The sequence below is a fragment of the Plectrocnemia conspersa genome, unplaced genomic scaffold, assembly GCF_051122295.1.
Source record: "Plectrocnemia conspersa isolate PC_06_02 unplaced genomic scaffold, ASM5112229v1 ptg000013l, whole genome shotgun sequence".
Lineage (NCBI taxonomy): Eukaryota > Metazoa > Arthropoda > Insecta > Trichoptera > Polycentropodidae > Plectrocnemia > Plectrocnemia conspersa.
Window position 1 is genome coordinate 2,296,992 of NW_028277177.1, and position 22,367 is coordinate 2,319,358.

Here is a 22,367-nt window from a genome sequence, read left to right on the forward strand (position 1 = left end):
AATAATTGCAAGTTATTCTTATTATATTTTTGATACCACATTATCTTATTCTTTTTGAATATTCTATCTATCTTTTTCTTCGATGACATGTACAATTTATTTATTTATTAGCAGATTCGTAATTTATTATAAAATTTCAACATTTATTACGTTTATCTTTACTCTTTTCTTCAAGATTTTTTTTAACAGAAGTTTGAACTTTTAATTTTTTGAATAACCGCCATTTTAAAACTAAATGGCATTTTAGGCTTGCCAGCAAATTTAGCCAAATATTTACAAGACCTATTCTTAGAAAACGTTTCATTACAATTTGATCAAAACTTAATGGTGATCCAACGTCAGTTTAAGAACTTATTTTAAAAAGAAAACACACAAATTTTAGGATATCTTCGGATTATTTTTTTAATCGAACGTTTCATTTTTTTAATTAATTATAAAAAATAATATCAATTAAATGACCTCTAGACCTTTTGCAGCAGCCGGTCTTTTCAATGTAATTTTTGACGACTTTTTTGTACATTTCGGGCGGTATCTAGGCTATATCTTGGTTTTTAGATGCTCAAAAGTTTCGGGTTTGTTGGCGTAGACATGATCTTAGCGTAACCCCATAAAAAATCCAACAGCGTTAAATCTCATGTTAACGTTACCAAAACGTAAAATAATGCGACCTGGTAACGTTTCACAAAAAACATCCAACGTTGCATCCGATATGTGACAAATTGCGCCGTCTTGTTGAAACCACGTATCTTTTACATCAATATCTTTGATTTCGTGCTATAAATAATCGGTTATTATGCGCCTATAGTGCTCACCATCGATTGTTATAGTCCGACCTTCATTGTTTCCAAAAAAGTAGGGCCCAATGATGCTGCCTGACCACAATATGCACCAGACAGTCACTTTTTGGGGATGCAATGTTCTCTCGTGAATTACGTAAGGATTTTAGAAGATGTATGATCTGTATCAGTAGGTTGGACAAAGTATAAAGACATAGAGAAGTGATATCTCGGATAATACAGACAATACAATATTTAGGTACAAACAATTTTTTTTCAAATAATAAGAAAAACACAATATATACAAACCAAATTTTTTCAAGATGAGATACAATAAAAAGTTTGAAAATAACTGTGTTTACTACATAGGACAGTAGTAAACACGATAAATTCAGCCAGAATGATTGCTAACGACTGATAACTGATAAGCCACTAGAAAAATAATAATATTGTTTCCCTAATCTGTCTTAACTCTATAAACAATGGTCAAGAAATAACACATCAACACCAAAAATAAAATAGCAAATTACTTTTATTTTTTTTATTCAATATTTTTGCTTTAAAAATTAAACATGAGGTATTAGATTTATAAAATAAAATTAAAACGGTTCTCTAAAAAATGCAAATGATTAAAAAAACTTATTATATTAAGACATTAATATATTTAGTTATAAAAGTACATCCAATATCTTCATCAACAATGCTAATCGAAGTGTTTCAGATTATCTAAATATCTTCGAAAAAATAAGGCATCCGACTTTCACCATATTTGTAAGTTGTACCACGTATTCCTATCCACTTTATTCAGTCTAAAATTAACACATGATTCAACTAGTGCAGATTGTGCAACTGATTCAATGTCCGCAATCGTATGTTAAACTAATCCATCAAGTTTGGTCCGCATGCTAGAATTTAATCCGCACAAGACTGTAATATTCGTTAAATTATTTGCAAAGAGTTGCGTCGATCTGCTTTAAAGAAGGGATCATCATTTTCAGCTTTCTCCTATAAGCCGAGTCGTTTTCGATGGGATTTTTCCATAAGTATATTGTGAATATGTTCTTCATGTCGCTCATATATTCAATGTTGCTCCATCCGGCAATTAAGTTATTGTTAATCTGAAATAAATAAAATTTATATAAGTAGTAGTTAAAAGAATTGGGGATATTCAGAAAGTAAACATATTTTGAAAATAAAAACACAAACCCAAAATTCTTCAAGGTTTTTCATGTGTTTTATGTTTTCAATCTTTGATATCTTGTTCATGGCTAAGTCCAACGTGGTTAACGCTGCATTGCCTTCCAGATTCTCAATCACCGTTATCTGATTCTCAGATATGTACAACTGATCAAGTTTCGCGAGTTTTTCCAAGTTTTCGATTTTCGTCAATCGGTTGTTTTGCAAGCTGAGTGTGTCGAGCTCGACGAGATCATCTAAATTCTCGATTTTCTCAATTTTATTTTTTCCCAAAAATAGCTGCTTCAGATTTGCCATGCCGTTCAAATTTTTTATTTCCTGAAATATTTATATAAATATTTACTCTATCGATCGGATAGTTATATTGGCAAACTAATATTAACCCGTATTCTGTTGTCGCCCAGTTCTAAATACTCCAAGTTTTTGAGATGATTGATATTTTCTATGTTTGTGATCTTGTTGGAGTTCAAAAATAACTTTTTCAGTGACAATAATCTATCCAAGTTTTTAATCTCAGTCAATCTGTTGAATGATAGATCGAGCGATCTGCAAATGTACAGAATAAATAATTACATTTATGGTGAAAAATATATTTTGATGTATTTGAGAAGATTCAAATAAATGACAGAATATTATTTATAATGCTCTACATAGTGATTCAGCGTTAGCTCCACTTGATTAGATTGAAATCAGAAACAAAGTGCTACTTCAAGTGGAAGTTTTGATGGAGGTGATTTTATTGCTTTTAACCACTTCATCCTCAGGTTTATTTAAAAAAAATGGTCAAAAATAATCACCTTTTTTTATTGCGATTTATTATGTGATGTGTTATGAGAATGATGAAAAAAATCAGTTTAAAATTATTTATTCATAATTATTATTATTATTACACTTTTAAATTTTTTTTTTTTTAATTAATAAAAATTTTAAGTTGCCTCCTTTGCTGTTTCTTTTCATCCAAACTCTAAACATTACATAGAAATACATATGTATGTGTGTGTATGTTACGTAATGTTTGTTGTCAAATAAAAATAAAATCCCTTATAATACAGTATGGTGATTTTTGAAACAATGTGTAACGCATAAAGCAACCATGCATTCTGGACAATGGTATTGCGCGTCTCTTCTAATTTTTTCCCCATTCGCGTCAAACAAACTAAATTTTGGTTCTGATTTTTGTGGATTTTACACGAATATATTTTACCATCTGGTTATAATACGCAGTTCTGAATGAATAGATCTTCTGAGAAAATATTTTAAACTTATGGTTTCTGTTTTGTTACCTAATTTATGATGACATCCAGAAATAAAGTAAATATATTCGAATTGTCTGATAATTTCCGCAGTCCATGGAAGTAAGTGAAATGAAAGCAACCTGATTGTGTAAAATAAATACTAGCATCATAAAGTGTCAGTTTTTTTATTTGATTTATGAGGGGTAAATGTCTTCAATATAAATGCACATGTGAGAGAATGCATAGATAGAAACGTGTAAAAAAATACTAGCATCGTAAAGCAGGGGTAGCCAACCCAAATGATCTTGCTACTACTTTGGAAATGCATTATAACGGAAATGCGAGCCACATATAAAATTATATATCCCCATATTAGATTTTGATACACTATAGACATTTTTTGGAGTGAAAAATTAAAACGTAATGAGTTATTATTATTGTGTTTAGTATTATTCTTACATGTAAACATAGATAATATAATAATAATGATACTAAACGTTAATTGTAAAAAAATATATAATACTAAAAATGAAATATAAAAAATATATGAATAAAAATGTTCAAAGCAAGCCGCGGGTTGGCCACCCCTGTCGTAAAGTGTCATTTTTTAAATTTAATTTATGAGGATCAAATGTCTTCGATACAAACGCACATATGAGAGAATGCGTAGTAACGCAAGGTATTATGCAGAACGATTTTTTTTTAATATAGAGTTTGCGTGTATGCGTCTAACGCCAAAAACATTTTGAACGCGCCCGTGCGTATAAAAGGGTAAAGTGGTTAACATAGATTCTAAAAAGGGGTGCGCGTCCCTTTGATTTGTTTAGAAAAATGCATGTCATTTTATGAAATACTATGAATATGAATAAAATTTAAACATTAAAAAAATGATCATCGACTAACCAACTTTTGCCCTACCCCCATGTAAAAAGTTGAATCGACATCCTTGCATTTGTCACTTTGAACACGCATAATTATTGACAGCTGTCTGATTTACAGTGTTGCTGGAAACTCTAATTGGATTACTCTGTAAAATGGGCAATTTACTTTTCCAAAGATTATATTTAACTAGTATAATTAGGTCTTACACAAGCAATAAAAAAATACGCAAGGGAGAAGTTGTAACATATAAATAAACGAACAATAATATTATAGTATTTGTATGGAAGGACAAAAAAATCGTCACAATAAGGGCTAGGCGTGGCTTATCATATAGGTACTATTCCCATATAGTAAATTCTTATATTACGTAAAAGAAAAACAAAGTTTAATTGAAGTTCATATCTTCATATGGAAGATTGTTTTATGAAATATCAGACGATGGACAAATATAATCAAACATCAAGTATATAAATATGTAATAATTGTAATGTATATACATAAATATTTTTAGTGTTTCATATATCAAAGTAATAAAAAAAACAATAAATTCCATGCGATGAAAAATATGTTGAGAACCATTGGTTTTTTGTGAATTACAATAATGAGCAACTAACTAAATACTATTTACAAGGATAGAGCGAAACATTCTTTCTTTGGTCATTGCAGTCTAAGGTGTTTTTTTTTTCAGGTAGTGGTCCCAACATTTGGAACGGGTGCAGGGTATACCCTAAACAAAAGATATATAAATAATAGATAAGAAGCTTTATTTTTGTGATTAAATTAATTGGACCGCAGTAGATTCGATAAGAAAAATGTTTTTGTTCGGTAAAGGTTCAAGGTTAAAAATCATAATTAATAAATTAAATAAGAGAAAATAATGAATATTAAATATTTTAGATAAAAATTGTTATTAATGTTCATCAATACTAACAACGAAGAATGGAAACACATCAATGATTAAAGGTATAAAAATTAAGCGTGGAATAACTTCACAAACTCAAGAATACAAAGCTGAAGAAAAAACCGCTTCTAAATTATTTAAAACTCCTGATGATTCCGTTGTGAAAAAATCTTTGGAAGAAATTGTTTCTGAAATGGCGAAGTGTAATTGCTCTAATTGATAATATATCGATTAGAGCAATTACAAAAACTCGTGTTATAATCTCCGCAAATGTTGGAAATTTATTAGAAAAGAAATTGATGGAAAGCCTACGATTTAATATTAACACTTGATGAGTGGACGAGTATGAAAATATTTAAATTTCAATGTACATGGGAACGATGATGAAATGATTAATTTTGGTTTAGTCAGAATTTTTAGTTCATGTTCGACTAATCAGTTACTTGATAAAGTAGAACACCATCAGTTTATTTAATATAATTATAGAAAAGAAATTGAACCCGAACCTGTCGGGTCCAAAAAACTATTTTTACTTCTAATTTTAATGATTTTTTTCGTAAATTATTATGTTTAGTTGGACATTTAATTTTTTTACTTGTTTTGGGTGATTTTCATTTTTATTGCAATGTATTGAAAAGATTCCTGTTGGTAATACCTATACTAAATAATTAATTTCAAAAGTTGAAGTTCGTACACGATGTGCGAAATATGGAAAATAAACGTAAATCAAATGTACTCTTCAATATACGGTAAATTACTTTCTGAAGATGCAACAATGTGATAAATAGTGCAAGGGGTTATGACATGATTCCGCTTTTCTGAGTTTATAAACTGTAACTTCTCTTTGTTACTAGATTACTTACACACTTACAAAATAATATATAAACTCACTGCAGATTGACGAGCGAATCCAAATTCTCGATGCAAGCGATCTGGTTGTCGTACAAATCCAACTCCACCAGCGTAGTGAGAGTCTCCAAGTTTTCAATCTTCTTGATGAGATTCCAACGTAAGCACAATCTGAAATAAGAGAATATGTTATTATTTGTTTAAGTAAAAAGTAAATTGTTGGGAGTACGTTTCGAGTTTGTTGAGCGCTTCCAGGTCGGATATCTTATCGATGCGGCGATGGTTCAGGTCCAGGTCCACAGCGTCGGGCTCTATGACAACGTCATCGTCGTCCTGGTCTCGAATGGGGGGCCCCACCGCCGAGGATCCTTCGTCTTGCGCATTTTTATCGCCCATTTCTTCGCTCGTATCGGTGCGCAAGACCGGCCTCGGCGCCTCACTGGCAACACTGACGATATTAGGTGACAAATAATATCCGATTAATCTTACAACAGCTCTAATTACGTTTTTATTTTTTAAATATAGAACCTAATCAACTGTTGTTTTATTCATTCTGTTAATATTTTAATATAGATGAGCACTGAGCAGTATTTATATAAGATATTCGTTTTTATTTTGACGACGTCGAGTGGGAACGCTCGTTACAGAGTGTCCCACTGCAACGGCGCCGACACTATTTTATTGCTTTTGACGTAGATTTTTGACTTCTGAGAAGCGATAATTGTTTTTGCGCTCTCCCATTGACCAAAATTTAGTTTGAATATACTTTAACCAATGCTCTTATATCACAAGTCCGCAGTAATATTGGTAAGGATAGCTATAATATTTTTTAAATATAGTGTAATATTGAAGTGCAGACAAACTATGAAGCAATATGCGAGATGCATCGTATATGCATCATAGAGATAAGAGTTAGCGTAGTTGGTTTTTTGGACTTGACTTAATGAAAGTTTTAGAACTTTCGTTAGGTTACGTTTGGATTTGAACAGCATATGAACGTTTCGCAACTGTCAAATTGAGTTTCATAGACAATTTACTGCAGCATATAATTTTACTAGCGCCTTTTAGTTTGATTATATTTTGAATGCCAAATTCAAGAAGGGGGGCAAATGACGTCTCTGGAAAGAAATGGAAAAAATCAGGACCATTCCGAAAAATAATCGGGATTTCTGATCACGTTTTAAAATTATATAAAATAAAATGTAATTTATATATTAAAATATGTTTATTTGCTGTAAACTAATATATAAAAATTTTCCTTAAATTTGTATATTTTTTTATTCGTATTCACGTAATATTTTTAGCTGTCAAGTAAATTTATGGTCACTAAATATTTTGTTACGGCCGTGATATATCAAGCTTCCCGCCTATCAAACAACTATCATCTCTTAATTCACAATGGACGAGAGCGACGATATTTCTAAGCTTGAAGAACTGCTAGCTGCTGAGGATAGCGACGAAGAAACGAGCTTACCTGCCCAATCTGCCCAGCAGTCAATCGGTGCAGAGCGAACTTCTAATTCTAGTAGTTTATTTTTAGAAGATGTCGTTAAAGAAGAAAAAAACATTCTTTCTCTACCAAAAAACAAAGGTAAGAGTAAAAAGAGTGCACAAGAAATAGAAGACGATAAGTTACTCGAAAAAGTTTTGAATCATAGTGTCGTTCACGACGGAGATACTGATTCTTCCGATGATGAAGATAAACGCAACTATGAGAGAAAGTATGACGATTGCGGAACTGTAATCAAGAAGATAATAGAGTCTAAAAACACTAACCATGACAGGTCTTTCACTAAAGACACTAATACTTTCAAAAGTACAGCACAGAAAAGTAATAATTTATTAGAAAAGAAGACTCCCGTTGCTAAAACCAACAATGATGTGTATGCAGATCCTGTTTTCGGTATCAGGATGACGAATCCCTTGATTTCCGGTGCAGCGTTGACCGAAAGGATGCAAGGACGAGAGCCGATTAGTATGTTTAATGTTAAAAGACATGTTTCAAATTCAGATCTGACCAAAGATTGGGTTATCGCTGGTGCGATTGTTCGTAAGAGCGCTTCGAAGGAATCGCAGAAAGGATCTCAATATTGCATTTGGACTTTGAGCGATTTAAAAGGAGACTTGAAGACCGTTGCTTTATTTTTGTTTAAGACTGCTTATAAGCAACATTGGAAGATGTCCGAAGGAACTGTAGTCGGTATCCTAAATCCAAACGTTTTAGACAGGCGAGACGATAGTCAAGATCAAGCTTGTCTCTCAGTCGATAATCCGGATAGGGTAATGATAATGGGAAAATCCAAAGACTTTGGTTATTGTAAGAGTAAAAAGAAAAACGGCGAACCTTGCACTTCGTTCGTCAACTTATATCAATGCCAATATTGCGTCTTTCACGTTAAACAAGAATATCAAAAGTGTTCTAAAAGATCGGATATCCAAGCTAGTTTTACAGGTAAAGGTCTGATCGATTTAAGGAACAAAGTTTTGGGTAAAAATACCGTTTTTTATGCTGGAAAAGAGTTTTCTGCTATTCCGGCTACAAAAAGTAAAAAGCTTACGGCTCAAGATAATAAACGTTTACGATCTTTGAGCGAATACTTTCAAGCTTCCGAACAAGACAAGCTGCTGGTCAATAAAAATCCGATTGGAGGAATGCCAGTAAAGAAAAGAGCATCACACGTAGAGTTAAACGTTTCTCAGAGACTCAAAGATCTCAAAAGACTGGAGATGTTGAGGGGTTCGGCTCCAGATATTAAAGAAAATGAACCGAAAAGTCTTCCAAGTTCACCCGTCACTCAAAGTAAATTGATCTCTAAAAGTCCATCGTCGAATATCGGGCCTACTTTGGGTTTGAGTTTGAGAAAAGATTCTACAGTCGATCTATGTATGTCGTTTAGTATTAAACAAAAAGAACGAGCAAAATTCAACGCTAAAAAATGGATTCAGAACAACGGTCCGATCAATAAAATTAATCCAAACGAATCGCGAGGTACGATTGAAGGAAAGAAACGCTTATTAGAACAATTTGAAGATAAAGTTGAAGAAGATGGCGCCAATAAGAAGCATAAAACTGGCGTGCTCTCAGATAAGTTTCAAAAGATGCTAGAGGCTAAGTCTGCTCATATCGATTTATTGCAGCAGCACGACGATTCCGAACAAGAAAAGTATTTTAAAAAACTAGAGTTGAAAGAATCTATGGAAGAGAAGATGTTAAACACTTATAAAGTTCCTTGCAAGGGTGTTAAATGCTTAAAATGTTCTTATACTAACTTCTCGGCGTCTGAAAAATGTAAGACTGAACGACATCCGTTAAAAGTATTCGATACATTCAAACGGTTCTTCAAATGCGGTAAATGTGGCAATAGAACAGCATCGCTCGATCTCATACCTATGCACTCTTGTAAGAACTGCCAGAGTTCTAAGTGGGAGAGAGCGCCGATGATCAATGAACGGAAAGGAATAACTTTGGCAGACACTTTGTCTATCAGAGGCGAAGAGGAGAAGTTTATCGGCGGCGCTGTTCCATCTGGAGCGAACATCAATCTACTCGTTCCCGATAGCTAAATCTAGTCATGAATTATTGCATGCTACTGTTTTAAATGTTATTATGTCTTATTTTAATGGCTTGTATTGATGATTTTAAATAATAAATTATAAAATATGTATTTTTTATTTTTTTTTTTTATTTGCCTCAAATTATACGGAACATGTGTAGATCCATATTACAAAGGCTTCGATTGCCTTTTACTGCCTATAAAAAAATAGAGAACAGGGAGTTTAAGGAGGGAGACCTGGTAATGAAGCAGTAGCTAAGGATCTGTACATGAAAGAGGAGGAATTAATAGTTGAGTTAATTTCAGTTTGGGATAAAAGAAAAAAACTTAATTATATCCTCTTTTATGCCGTAATAGTACACTAAATATTAAAAATAAACTCTTAATATACAAATCGATAATAAGACCTGCCATTTCATATGCATCTCCGGTATGGGGATACATAACCAACGCTCGTAAATATCCAAAAAAACTTCAAGCCCAGCAAAATATTTCTTTGAGAATCGTGCCGAATGCTCCTTGGTACGTTCGCAACTCGATATTACATAGGGACCTTAAAATAGACACTATAACTAAGCATTTTGAAAAATTAAATAATAAGCATCTCGAACAAATTAAATCTGTATGTATCCACCAATGCTATGTTAAGCAGGCAAGAGACAGAAAAGTCTAGGAACTGCTAAATATTAATAGATACTATATATATATTGTTATAAAAAGTTTTAATAGAACGCTAGATAACTGAGCGTTTCCACTGTGATGGAGCGGTTTTATTGCTTTTGACATGAATTCTTAACAGGGACCACCTTGAATTTAGTCAGAAAAATGCATGTCATTTAATGAATTAATGTGAATCTTAATGAAACATTAAAAGAACAACCACCGACTAGTTAACTTTTCCCTCCTCCTGGAAAAACCTGGAATAATGTCCCCACTGTAACATTTATACATCGCAAGTAAATGTACTATGTATGGAAAAGTTGAAGTCATATAATTTTACTAGCGCCTGCCAGATAAATTATATTTTCACTGGTAAAAATATATATCAACCGGTGAAAATGTATTCTGATATAATTTCACCAAAATGACATTTTAAAAAATATTTTTAGGAATAACCTGAGAATTTTTGGTTCTAAATCAAGGATGTTATTTCAGTTTTTCCAGGGGGAGGGGGGGGCAAAAGTTGGCCAGTTAGTTGTCGTTTTTTTAATATTTATATTTCACAAAGATTCATAGTATTTTATTAAATGATAAGGGGGCAAGTGCCCTTCATCTAAATGACCTCCTGGATTTTTTATTGCTATAAAGCATTTAATAGTGAAAAATATTTTTCACTATTTTACGAGCAACACATAAAACTTTTATAACTAATGAAGTGCTAATGAAAAAAATGGTCCATAAAGTTTCTTGATTTGATGACGACATACCATTAGTGAATATTACTTATAAATAAAAAATAAAAAACTAATTAAATTTTATGATTTATACTTTATTTTTTTCAACAGAGTAACGAACCGGCTGTATTAAATAAATGTATATTATTTTTTTACAAATGCATTCTATTTCTTATATAACATACAACTCATTACAAAATCGATTGTAACGATATCGCAGAACGTACGCGATCCCAACATATAAATATATACATTTGACAAAGTGCACGGTATCACGATATCGCCAACGTTTCCGCACCGATTGCCGAAATAAATAAATTTACACTCGTCACTAGCAGACGGTTTTATAAATAAGAATAATTTAACTCCACGATAATTTTGATTGCTAAAAAACTCATGTAGCTGATCAAGTCTATTTTGAGACATTTCGAATTAATTTATGTACCTTAAGTCTTATTAAATTAGCTATGGGTGACGAACGAGGAACGAGACGGAAGATTCCCCGTAGGTGGCATAGAGTATATATTCAGATATACATATATAACTATGGATTATAACCATGCATAATACGTCTTATCGTACGTAACTGTGCAAAATTAAAAAATTACAAAAAAAAACAGCATTTCCGTTATTGCGATTATACTTTAGAGAGGCCAAGTAATCAAAACTGTACATCTAGAGTGCAATCTTAATTATGGAATGAAAGACATTACATACGCGCTTGTGTGACGACCTCACGTATCCGATACGTTTGCAATATAATTTTAAATACGTCTCAGACGGGCGTGAACATCTACAAAACTGCACCTCGTTCCTCGCTTTCGTTCCAATTTTATTATTCCTTTTTAAACTGTATGTAATGTAGTTAAAGTATAAATTGCTTCTTGTTTCGATCATTCCCATTCGGTTGTTCCGGGGGGTTTCGATGTCAAATCGTACAACACTCTTGAGATTCCTGGTACGGCCGAGATCACTTCGACCATTCCATCAATCACCTGAGATAAAATTAAATTGGGTATTAAATACAAATAAAAAAATAATTTCATTATCATATGATTACAACTCACTTCCATCGGTAATTTGTCAGTTCCTGGCACGGCGGGAAGTCCCGTCATGAAATCTGAAGACAGGAAAGGTCTTAAAACAACTGATCTTCGACACGACGGCGAACGTATCGCTTGATCTCGGTCAAAGTGAATAGGAATTAATACGACAGGCATTTGCGCTATGTGTTTAGCACAACCGGACGTCGTCAAAACCTTGAATTAAAAAATATATCATTAACAATACATCTAATTTTGATTAATTTTGTTGTTACACACCTGAAGAGCTAAATGATCCACTTGTCGAATTGTCGCTAAAACATTGCTTGTTAAATATGTGGAGGTCACGTCTGATACTTGATCTTTTACGGCTGATCCGAATATGTAACATACCCTGAAAAAAAAAATTGTTTAGAAAATTTCTTTAGATTTCGCTTTATGATGAGGTTTAAAATTATACCTGTTAACATTGTGACAAACTCTAGGTATAAGTTTCGCCAAGTACAAAAGGTAATTCCAATTCGGGGGCTGATCGGACGAGAGTCCTACGACATAGCTGTAGCTACGCGCGTCGCCTTGAACTCCGACACTGCGGATGGGCAGTAGGGTGGCGGACAAATGATACGAGGAACTTATTTGAACCAGCTCGGCTTGTTCTTGACGGGTAGTAGCGCAGACGACGCGTTGCAACAACGCGTGCTTCTTAATACACATTTCGTAATACTCGACTATTATTTTGATGATGACCTGTGATGATAAAATGGAGTAAGAATCGGGACGTAAATAAATATAATCGACATCATTTACCTGCGTTTCTGAAAAGTCTCGTTCTATGTACGGCTCTTCTTGACACAGGACGCGAATAGCGAGACCCGGCCCGGGGAACGGATGCCTCGTCACAAGATGCTCGGGAAGCCCCAGCTCCAATCCCAAACACCGCACTTCATCTTTATGAAAATCTCTCAATGGCTCGATCACCCGTCCGGCAGCTCTGAGACCTCTGACCAGCGCCGAGTCGTTATGGTGCGTCTTGATCGTCGACGCGTTATTGCTGACCAAAGAAGATGCCGATTCGATCAAGTCCGGTCTCAGCGTCCCTTGAGCTATATGAACTTCTTCCGGTCTGTATTGAATAAAAGCAATTTATAACAAACATCGACATAAATAATTCGCAACAATAATGAAATATTCACCGCAAGTTCATGTCACTTAAAAAGTCTTGAGCAACACTAACGAACACATCGCCGATGATCTTTCTCTTGTCTTCCGGAGATACAGCTTGACAAAGAATGGGCGTGTCTCGGTATCGTCCCGTCGGCTCGAAGAGAACGCTCGTGTGCGCTTCGGCGAATCGGGGTCCGGCGTTTATCACGTGTAGTTTGAGACCGATCTCTCTGAGTGATTTTTCAACCTTTTGTGATTCGTTTTTACGCATAAAACCTAATAAAATATCAACAAACGTTCAGTTTCATTGTATAGATTTCGATCAAATATAATATTACCGTTATCTATGTGAGCAGCTATAACTTGGTCTTCTCTTAAAGCCTGTCTTAAAAGAGCCGCGCATACAGTGGAATCGACACCTCCGCTTACCAAAACCTTAAATAGCAATATCGTACAATTAGGCATTAATCAAAATTTTAAATATTTCTAAACATAATCAAATGTGATTTTACCAAGACTTTGTTATTTCCTACGGCTTCCTTAATATACTTTATACAGTTGTCTTTTCTGCTAGATAGAGTGAAATTCCTCGACATGCCAGCAATGTCGAACAAGAAATTAGAGAGCATCTGCTTTCCTTTCACTGTTAGATCAACCTCTGGGTGGAACTGTACTCCGTAGAGGCGGAGCTGCTCGTTGTATACAGCCGCTATTATGTCCGACTGAGATCGAGCCGCGATCCTGAGCCGCTCGCCGAGAGTGTCAACGCTGTCACCATGCGTGAGCAACACGGTCTGTACTTTATCAAGATGACTGCGAATAAAAAAATATGATTTTTAAATAATTTTCTTATACAACACAACAAAATAATGAGTATTGTACTAACTTGAACAACGGGCACACAGTTTCGATCTCAATCTCATATTGTCCATCTTCGCGGACGTCTTTTCTGAGGACTTTACCGCCAAACTCTTTGTTCAACATCTGCATACCGTAGCATATGCCTATAAAAGCAGAAGATTGAAGTATAAATTAATAAAGAAATCTTTACTTAGAATTATATATCTATTCAATGTGTGTAAGAGAATGATTGGTACGAAGCCAATATTTGGAGATAAAAAAATTTACAATTCAACGACAATGCCGAATTTGTCAATAGTCCATTACTTGAAAAAATGAAATTTGGAGGTTTTTACAAAAATATTAGTATTGATGAACAGATGATTCAGTATTACGGCCATCTTTATCTTAAATAATTAATAAAAGGAAAACTAATACGTTTTGGATTCAAGCAATGTGTTGTGGCGAAATTGCTACAATGCTGAATTATATTTATTTATTTAAATTAAATTAATATCATTGTAACCTAACAGGTTACGCCAATGCGTCATGATGGTCGAAAACAATATTTGTATTTTTTCAATACACAAAGAAAAATAGATAATTAAAATAATACAGATAAAAAAGCAAACAAAAAAATCATAAAATATCAAAATTAAATGATACGAACTGGACCAGCTCCTTGTAGCTGACATTAAACAGGTCAATGTGCAATGCCAGAATATTAAGGAGCCGGATGGCGACAGCCATAGGCGAGTCGGCAAGTGCGGACGTCCTAGCCTCAACGGCCAGCAAAAGAGGCCGGATATTTTATGAATCGGCAATTTTATGAATATCAAGGGAGACAAATATTTATGATTACCCTAATAAATGTAATTTCTTGGGGTAATCATAAATATGAGAATTATTTATGTTCCAAATATTTTATTCACGTAAAGGATTTTATTTAAAATATATGTATATTCAAACATATCATAATCTAATTTTTTCAATATTACTATGGACTTCTTATATAAAAGGGTTGATCAAAATATATTCAAACCGAATTTTGGTCACTAGGAGAGTGCAAAAACAATTATCACTTCTCAGAAGGCCGTTGCAGTGCCCACTGCGATGATGCCGATACGATTTTATTGCTTTTGGCGTGGATTTTTGACTTCTGAGAAGTGATAATTATTTTTTGCACTCTCCTATTGGGCAAAATTTGGTATATATGTTTCTCATTAAATTTGTAATATTATTATAAAAGTCGTAGTGTGAACGCTAGATTACCGAGCGTTTCCACTGCGACGGCGCCGACATGATTTTATTGCTTTTGATCGCTTATGGAGCATAAAATACGGAACTCCAATTTTTCGAACAACTATGTCCACGAAATTTGCTGATAAAAATTCAAGACTTGAATGGCGTGACAATGACACACTTGCACTTATCAGACTTGTGGGAACGAGTAAATAATAATTCAGGAAAATTTTACATGCCATTATGTAATCTCACTGTATGAGCAATTGTTTGGTTTTGATGGAAAGTGTCCATTCAAATAATATATGGCAACAAAATCAGAAAAATTAGTAATTAAAATATTCTGGAACATCCGGATATCCACTAGGAGAGATTCCATATTTGGGGAAAGAAGGAAACCAATATCACAACAATCTTGGCGAACAGATTGTCGAAAAATTATATCATAACACGAATAGAAATGTAACACGTAAAAATTTTTTTTACTTGGAAGCAATTGGCTCTGAATCTGAAAATCTGCGGTCTGACGATTATTGGAACATTAAAAAATTCAGTCAATTCGGTTTTACAAAGAAGCATCATAAGTACCACAAAAAGGAAGAACAGTTTATACTATCCACAATGCACCATAGCGATGCAATTGTGGAAGAAGATAAACGCCAACCGGAAATAATAATCGATTACAACAAAAACAGATGGCCTTTTACACTTTTTTTATGAATATATTTGGATGTATCTGCATTTGCGACATATCTCACGTACACATATTTATAAAAATTGGAACATAAAAAGAAACGACAAATGCAATACTTTTTGGAGGAAATTAAAAGAACGAAGAAGGCTTTAAAAGAAACTTTTATAAGCCACACAAAAAGAAACTAATGTCACTTATGTGAAACTGAAAAAATAATGTATACGTTGCGCAAAAAATACCTGTAATAATCATTATAAAATAATTTGTGATAAATGTTTGGTTGGATAAAAAAAATAAGAAGCAGCATATTATTTTTTATTCATACCCTATTAAAATTTATTTTTATTAATCTCAATAAATATCTATTAAAACACTCAATGGAAATATAATAAAAGATAACCAAGAAACCTAAGATTTATTTAAAAACCACAAAACAGATAGTTTAATTAAATTTAATAATCTTGAATTTTCGTCAAATTGACACCGGCATCTCAGGCCGCTAAACAAAGGTTGGTTGTAGATTAACGGTTAAATATATGGCAACGTAAGTGAAAGAATAACCAAATATAATATTTGCAGAATCTTTTTTAATTTGTATTATTAAAGAAAAAAGTCCAAATAAACACATTAATTATAAAATAGACGCTTATGAAGTTTAAAAAATTGTCACTAATCTCAAAGCAGACATGTCAACATAATTTATGATGTCTCTCATAAAATGAAGATTAGGGCAAGGTCACTTGGACAGTTTAATTTTGGATATCTCTGTCGCAAGTATCTGTGGTGGTCTCATTTAAAGTATTTTCATGTTCATTTCCTTCTATAAAATAAATAAAATACCAACCTAAAACTGGTAGTCCCATCTTGAAGATGTTCGAATCGTACTTAGGCGCGTCATCGGCGTAGATAGAATTAGGCCCGCCCGATATTATGAGGGCGTTGTAGCCTCCTTCCTTGAGCTGGTAGGCCGTCGTCTCCAACGGTAGTATGTCGGACTCGACGCACAGCTCCCTGACCTTCCGGTCGATCACCTTCCCGTACTGGGAGCCGGCGTCGAGGATCGCGATTCGCTCGTGCCCATGGTTGCCACCGTTGGTGCTCCGGTACTGCGCCTCCGGACTGGCACTGTGCATCTTGTCTAAACTAAAACTACACTGAATCAAAAAACGAACAACTATTATACATACATAAATTTTAGGAACACTTAAAAGGAAGGTTAAAAAGACATTTGGAGTTATTATTAGATTCTAGTGGTTTGACAAGGATGCCAAACACTTTTATAGATAAGAATATATTTTATTATATTTGACCCATTATATAATGGCGAATTTTTATCATGAACCTCGTAAGAGCACTCACTAGTTTCAAAGTTAAATCTCGGTTTACATCCATGGCTGTGAAGCTTTTAATAATCTACGCTCGAGTCTCAATCAACGTTTGACGTGTGACAATAAAAACTGTTCGATAAATGTATTAAAAATGAATTAATAATATTAGTTTGTATAAATGTATTTTGAAATAATATAGGATCAGTAACTTGTGTGACTTTTGCACGTTTAAGGTTACAGTATCTTATATTTGTGCAATATTTACGAGGACGTATCAATGACGTCAATAAAATTTCATGGAAATAAAAATGTTGCACATGTTGTTGTAAACAACTAATAAATAGAGCATGAAAAAAAAAATAATCTTATAACTCATAAATACATAAATAAAACGGGTTTTCATTACTTATATCAAGAAATAAATTAGTATTTATTATATTGTTTTTTCCCTATTGTAAAATCATATTTATTGCATATTAAATTTGGATTTCTAGTATTTTAAAATACAAAATCTTTTACTCAAATGTTTCAGATAATAAAGATTTTGATGCATAAACTAGATTCACTTTGAAGTGAAATAGAAGGTAATATTTTATGTAGACATTAACCCTTCTATCGCCGAAATTTGATATATCGACTTTTGCTAATTGTGATAATTGCCAAACCCTATATCATCATTGAAGAAATAATCGATTATTCGAATTATTCACCTAATTTTCAACTATACATATATTCGAATAATTTAATATTTATAAAATATTAATTTATACTATTTTACAAATATTCTAAAAAATCTTAGAATGTAACAATTTGTATACTTGAGCAACACAGATAGTTATTTTTCTTTCAATATTCCGCTTCAAAATCCATGGTCCTTTAAGCGCCTTCCTTTTGTTTCGAAATGCAAGACAATGAGACGTTTCTTTTGTGAATAGAATGTTAATATGCGTGTCTACTATGACCGAAATTCGCAGAATTCGTTCGTTGAACGAAAAACAATGTTGGAAAGGCCCAATCGTTTAATGCTAATTTCAAAAACAGGTGTGCATCGCAAATTTTTGTGAAGTTTATGTTACATTTCTGTATTTTTTGTTTCAAGATGCAAAGATTTCATTTAAATAAGTTCAATAATTCGATCTCCGTTAATTTATATATGCAAATCAGCACAAAACAAACGCCATATATTACACGCAAATAGTTGAGAGACATTTCGTGCGAAAATGTTACCGTCAAAAGACTATAGTGAAATTCGTTTAGGGAAACAGATCTCGAAAAGAAGGCATTTATAAAATGTCATATCATGACCTTTTTAGAGCAAGAATACCAATTAATTTCAATTTAAAAATGGATAGCAATGTGCTTCATCACACAGAAGTGTCATATTTCAAGATAACTATAGATTCCATCAACATATAGAAAACATATGCAACTAAGTCTTGCGATATGCACATCAATTGTGAAGGTCGAAGGCACTGTGTGCCGTGTATAATCACTTTCAATAAAAAAAAAATTATATCCCAATAAATATTATACATTTTTATTTACCATAAAATTCCTATAAGCTATGCTGGGATATGATTACCTCGAGTTGCATTGACGAGTATACATGGAAAAGCACTTTTTCAAGCTGGTGGTAGGGAATATACACAATCCAGATATTCTGGAAGTACTTCGTTTTTGTGTGCCACCTAATTACGAGTAATGTTTGAGCAAGAACATGAGTTACGAAAAACTTATCAACAGGCACTGCTATGTTGAATAAATTTGATTTGTTCTCATCCAGGTACTCACAGTTGACGGACGCATTGCGGTCTCGTCATTAATATTACTATATAAATATTTCTTAAATAAATAAAGGTAGCCAATTATTAACCAATCATGTGTTTTTGAGTATGAGTACAAAATAATCAATCATACGAATTTGGACCAAGGAAGACGATTGAGTGCCACATGGTGTTTGTTGGTTTTAAATAATTAATCTTTATTATACAATGAAATTGTAAAAATTTAAATTGGGTTTACTTCAAATAGTTGGTTTCTACGATGCAACTAAAAGTTTTGAAGGCTACAAAATTTTAACTTGATTCTAGTAACTGGCATAGTTACAGCAACAATTGAGTGACGTTTATGAAAAAAATTGAGCAATTATCGCCTGTAATCAATCAACTATGCTATTCATTTAGCACTTATTCATACACTAATGTGTTATATAAAAAAAAAATGGTGAAACCAAAGTATATATTACAAGTCAAGAATGGAAGATGACTAAGACGGGAATATTTTTAATTCTCTTGACCTGGAGATAACGCCTATGTTGTCCGACAAGTACAAACCACAAACAGTAAACGACGCTGTATCTACACAGATTAATTTAGTCGGTGTGACCAATAATTATTTATTTCCAAAGACTTTTTTGATTATTCAGAAATCAAGTTACTGAAATAAATGTGTTTTATTTTAATTTAAAATTTTTTTTGCATCATAGTAACTGGGGACGAAAAATGTACATTGTATGATAAAAAAAATCGTAAATGCACCATACAATGGTTATCAAAGAAGTAGGTAGTAAAATCAAATGCAAAACCTGGCATTATTAAAAACAAATCGTAATGTCTGTTTGGTGAGACGTTCGTGAAATAATTAATTTTGAATTGCTCAAACAAGGTGAGATAATGAGGAGAGAAAAGTAATGTGAACTGATGTATCGATTGCAACAATCGTTTAAAACATAAAGAGCTACTATAGTGAATCGTAACACAATATTTTTGCAACATGAATACGCATTCTCGTATGGCAAAAATAATGGACTTGTCACAACCCTATTTGGACAGATTATTTAAATAATTGTTTTGATTACATATTTTTTTATAATATTTATCTACACTCCAAGGGTCGGCGAACTTTTTCCAGCCAATACCCCTAAATATATTTGCTCATACTGATATTACCCCCTTGAGTTAAAAAGTTAATTATAAAAATAGTACAAATATTTATACATCGATTTATTTATTTCGCTTATATGATCCCCTAAAAATATAATTGTATCCGTTTTTGATACAGAAATCAGTCTTATAATTTACCTGGTAAGTCAAGTAAATTATATATATAATCGATATGATCGTCATAATTTTTTATAAATAATAAAATTATTAATATAACTGAAAGCTACATTTATCAGAATCTATTTAATTGATATTCTTAACCCTTTGAGTAGTGAGCTGATTAGTACGCACACCTGTGAGTTAATTATTTTATGTATTTTTCTATAATTATGTCTGTTGTTATATATTTATTATTATTTTATATTGCATTATAGAAAAAATCAGTGATTCTCAACGTTTATTGCTTTGATTTATTTTATTACTTTTTTGTATTAGTATGTTTTAATAATATATTTGAACCTTTTTTATTATTAAATTTCGTTTATTTACACATTTTTTAGTACTTTTCTGTTATAGGTCAAATTTAATATAAAAAACTATTTATTCATTTCTTTATTCATAATTATAAATGAGATTTTTTAAAGTAGATAATGCTCTAAAATTTAAACAGGTTAGGTGCGAACGTCGGTCAGAACAGTGAACACCCCATAAACATAACAAAGCAGATTTTTGCCGAAATTCTATGACACCAATAAATTTGAACATTTTCATTTTTAATGAAAATATAGTAAGTAAATAAAATGCATAAATATTTTTTTTTTTATTAAATTTGACCCCCCAATAAGAGAAAAATAGCTATTTTTTTTATATTAATCGGCTTTTATGGATTTTTTACAAAATTAATACAAAATATTTGTCATTATGTTAATTTATCTCATATTATTTTGTATAAAAATCATTTACATTAAAACAAATTTAAAATATATTGTTTTTTATTTATTGTTTCTTTGGTTAGGTTAAAAGTGACAGATTGACCACCATACATGTAACGCGATACCGATCAAAGGGTTAATCTATGAAAAACCATAGTAAAAATATTTTCTTAGAAAACATTTTATATTGTATTATACTTATCATAGTGTAAAATATCAGAGCCATACATAAAACATGAAAGCAACATTAAAAAAATATATAATCTACACGTAACTCAGAATAGGATTTAATTAGAACAAATAAATCAATTTTTTTAATAAATGAAACAGTAATAATTTAAGTAAATAAAAAAACAAGTAGAATAATATGAGGATTATAATAAATAAAACATATATAAATATAAGAGTCGGTCGATTTTTGAACATCGACTATTATAATACGTGGATGTTTTATAAGAGCATAATGTCTTGTCATTTCTCTGTAGTAATAATGGCTCTAGAATTGAATCTGGTATTCCAAAATGTAATGGTCTAGGATTCTAGAAAATTTATATTTAATTAGTTTGTATATGTGTTTCACTTTGATGTGTTTTACAAGAGCAGTATTTATGTAAAAATAAAATTTTCAAATAATACAATTTGTTGGGAATACCTGCGTTAATTTACTACATATCTAGAAATAACCTCAAAAAAATAATGCAATGTAATTTTGCGCATAATTAGTGGTTAATTAGCAGTTATTTTGATGCATCATCAATATGTCAATTAGTATTAGCATAAATATTGACATCGCCGCGTAAGAAATTGGAATCACGTGAAAAATATCAATAAATATCCATAAGCAACTAATACAATCGAGCATTGGCGTGAATTGTGCAAAATTACAAATATTTTGAAAGGTATGGATTTTTCAAGGATGCATTTTGACATGCGGAGGCTGGCGACCGGCGCTCCGGTCGAAGGGATCGGTTCAAGGTCACTCACGCAAGACACTCGATCGAGACAACAAAGACGTCCACCTAGGACGTCCGATCGACGATACTGACGAAGATTTATAAGAATCGAGACGGAACTCACCCGTGGAGGGTCACCGCTGCGAATCGGCGCCGCGCTGCGCTGGTCGACGCGCGTTCCACTAGCTTATGGCCAAATGTCAGCGTTTAAAAACCACATCGCTGGCACAACCGCACAATTACGCGAATTGCAAAATCATGCCACTTTTATTGTCTTAAACATTTTTTGTCGTCATAAATTAACTCAGTACTGCTTTTTTAATTGCAGTATAATTTTAATTATGATATGTTATGTCATCCATAACAAATATTTTCATTCTTTGCAATTAGAATATTAATTTAAAAGATATTAGCGAAAAAATGTGGATTTCAAGTACACATAACCTGGCCAAGTCCATCATGCTTTGCATGTAAATTATGCTGCTAATTATGTTCAGTGTG

At 32.5% G+C, this 22,367-nt stretch overlaps 4 protein-coding genes and 1 long non-coding RNA gene across 12 annotated transcripts in view; 2 read left to right on the forward strand and 3 right to left on the reverse strand.

Moving 5' to 3' along the window:
- LOC148226975 (uncharacterized) overlaps nucleotides 1–22,367 on the reverse strand; it is a 135,318-nt gene that overhangs the window by 65,091 nt on the left and 47,860 nt on the right. The window lies entirely within an intron of this gene.
- LOC148226978 (uncharacterized) overlaps nucleotides 1–22,367 on the forward strand; it is an 86,667-nt gene that overhangs the window by 43,151 nt on the left and 21,149 nt on the right. The window lies entirely within an intron of this gene.
- LOC148226984 (uncharacterized) lies at nucleotides 1,422–6,290 on the reverse strand. Its single transcript, XM_088201201.1, has 5 exons — nucleotides 6,070–6,290; nucleotides 5,883–6,011; nucleotides 2,357–2,519; nucleotides 1,983–2,291; nucleotides 1,422–1,894 (listed from the first exon to the last, which is right to left on the reverse strand). The coding sequence occupies exons 1-5, from the start codon at nucleotides 6,234–6,236 to the stop codon at nucleotides 1,721–1,723; spliced, it is 942 nt and encodes a 313-aa protein (XP_088057327.1). The 5' UTR covers nucleotides 6,237–6,290; the 3' UTR covers nucleotides 1,422–1,720.
- On the forward strand, nucleotides 7,165–9,501 carry Mcm10 (minichromosome maintenance 10 homolog). The gene has a single exon (XM_088201873.1). The coding sequence runs from the start codon at nucleotides 7,239–7,241 to the stop codon at nucleotides 9,402–9,404; it is 2,166 nt and encodes a 721-aa protein (XP_088057999.1). The 5' UTR covers nucleotides 7,165–7,238; the 3' UTR covers nucleotides 9,405–9,501.
- Nucleotides 10,863–22,050, reverse strand: bur (GMP synthase burgundy). Of its 8 annotated transcripts, none has more exons than XM_088201199.1 (11): nucleotides 21,991–22,050; nucleotides 16,616–16,909; nucleotides 13,882–13,999; nucleotides 13,508–13,808; nucleotides 13,334–13,430; nucleotides 13,025–13,271; nucleotides 12,639–12,954; nucleotides 12,292–12,578; nucleotides 12,111–12,225; nucleotides 11,856–12,047; nucleotides 10,863–11,783 (listed from the first exon to the last, which is right to left on the reverse strand). In XM_088201199.1, the coding sequence occupies exons 2-11, from the start codon at nucleotides 16,902–16,904 to the stop codon at nucleotides 11,682–11,684; spliced, it is 2,064 nt and encodes a 687-aa protein (XP_088057325.1). In that variant the 5' UTR covers nucleotides 16,905–16,909; nucleotides 21,991–22,050; the 3' UTR covers nucleotides 10,863–11,681. The 8 variants fall into 8 exon arrangements, with proteins under 8 accessions (XP_088057325.1, XP_088057320.1, XP_088057321.1 ...); XM_088201194.1 differs by having other exon boundaries at nucleotides 16,616–16,914; XM_088201195.1 differs by having other exon boundaries at nucleotides 16,616–16,920.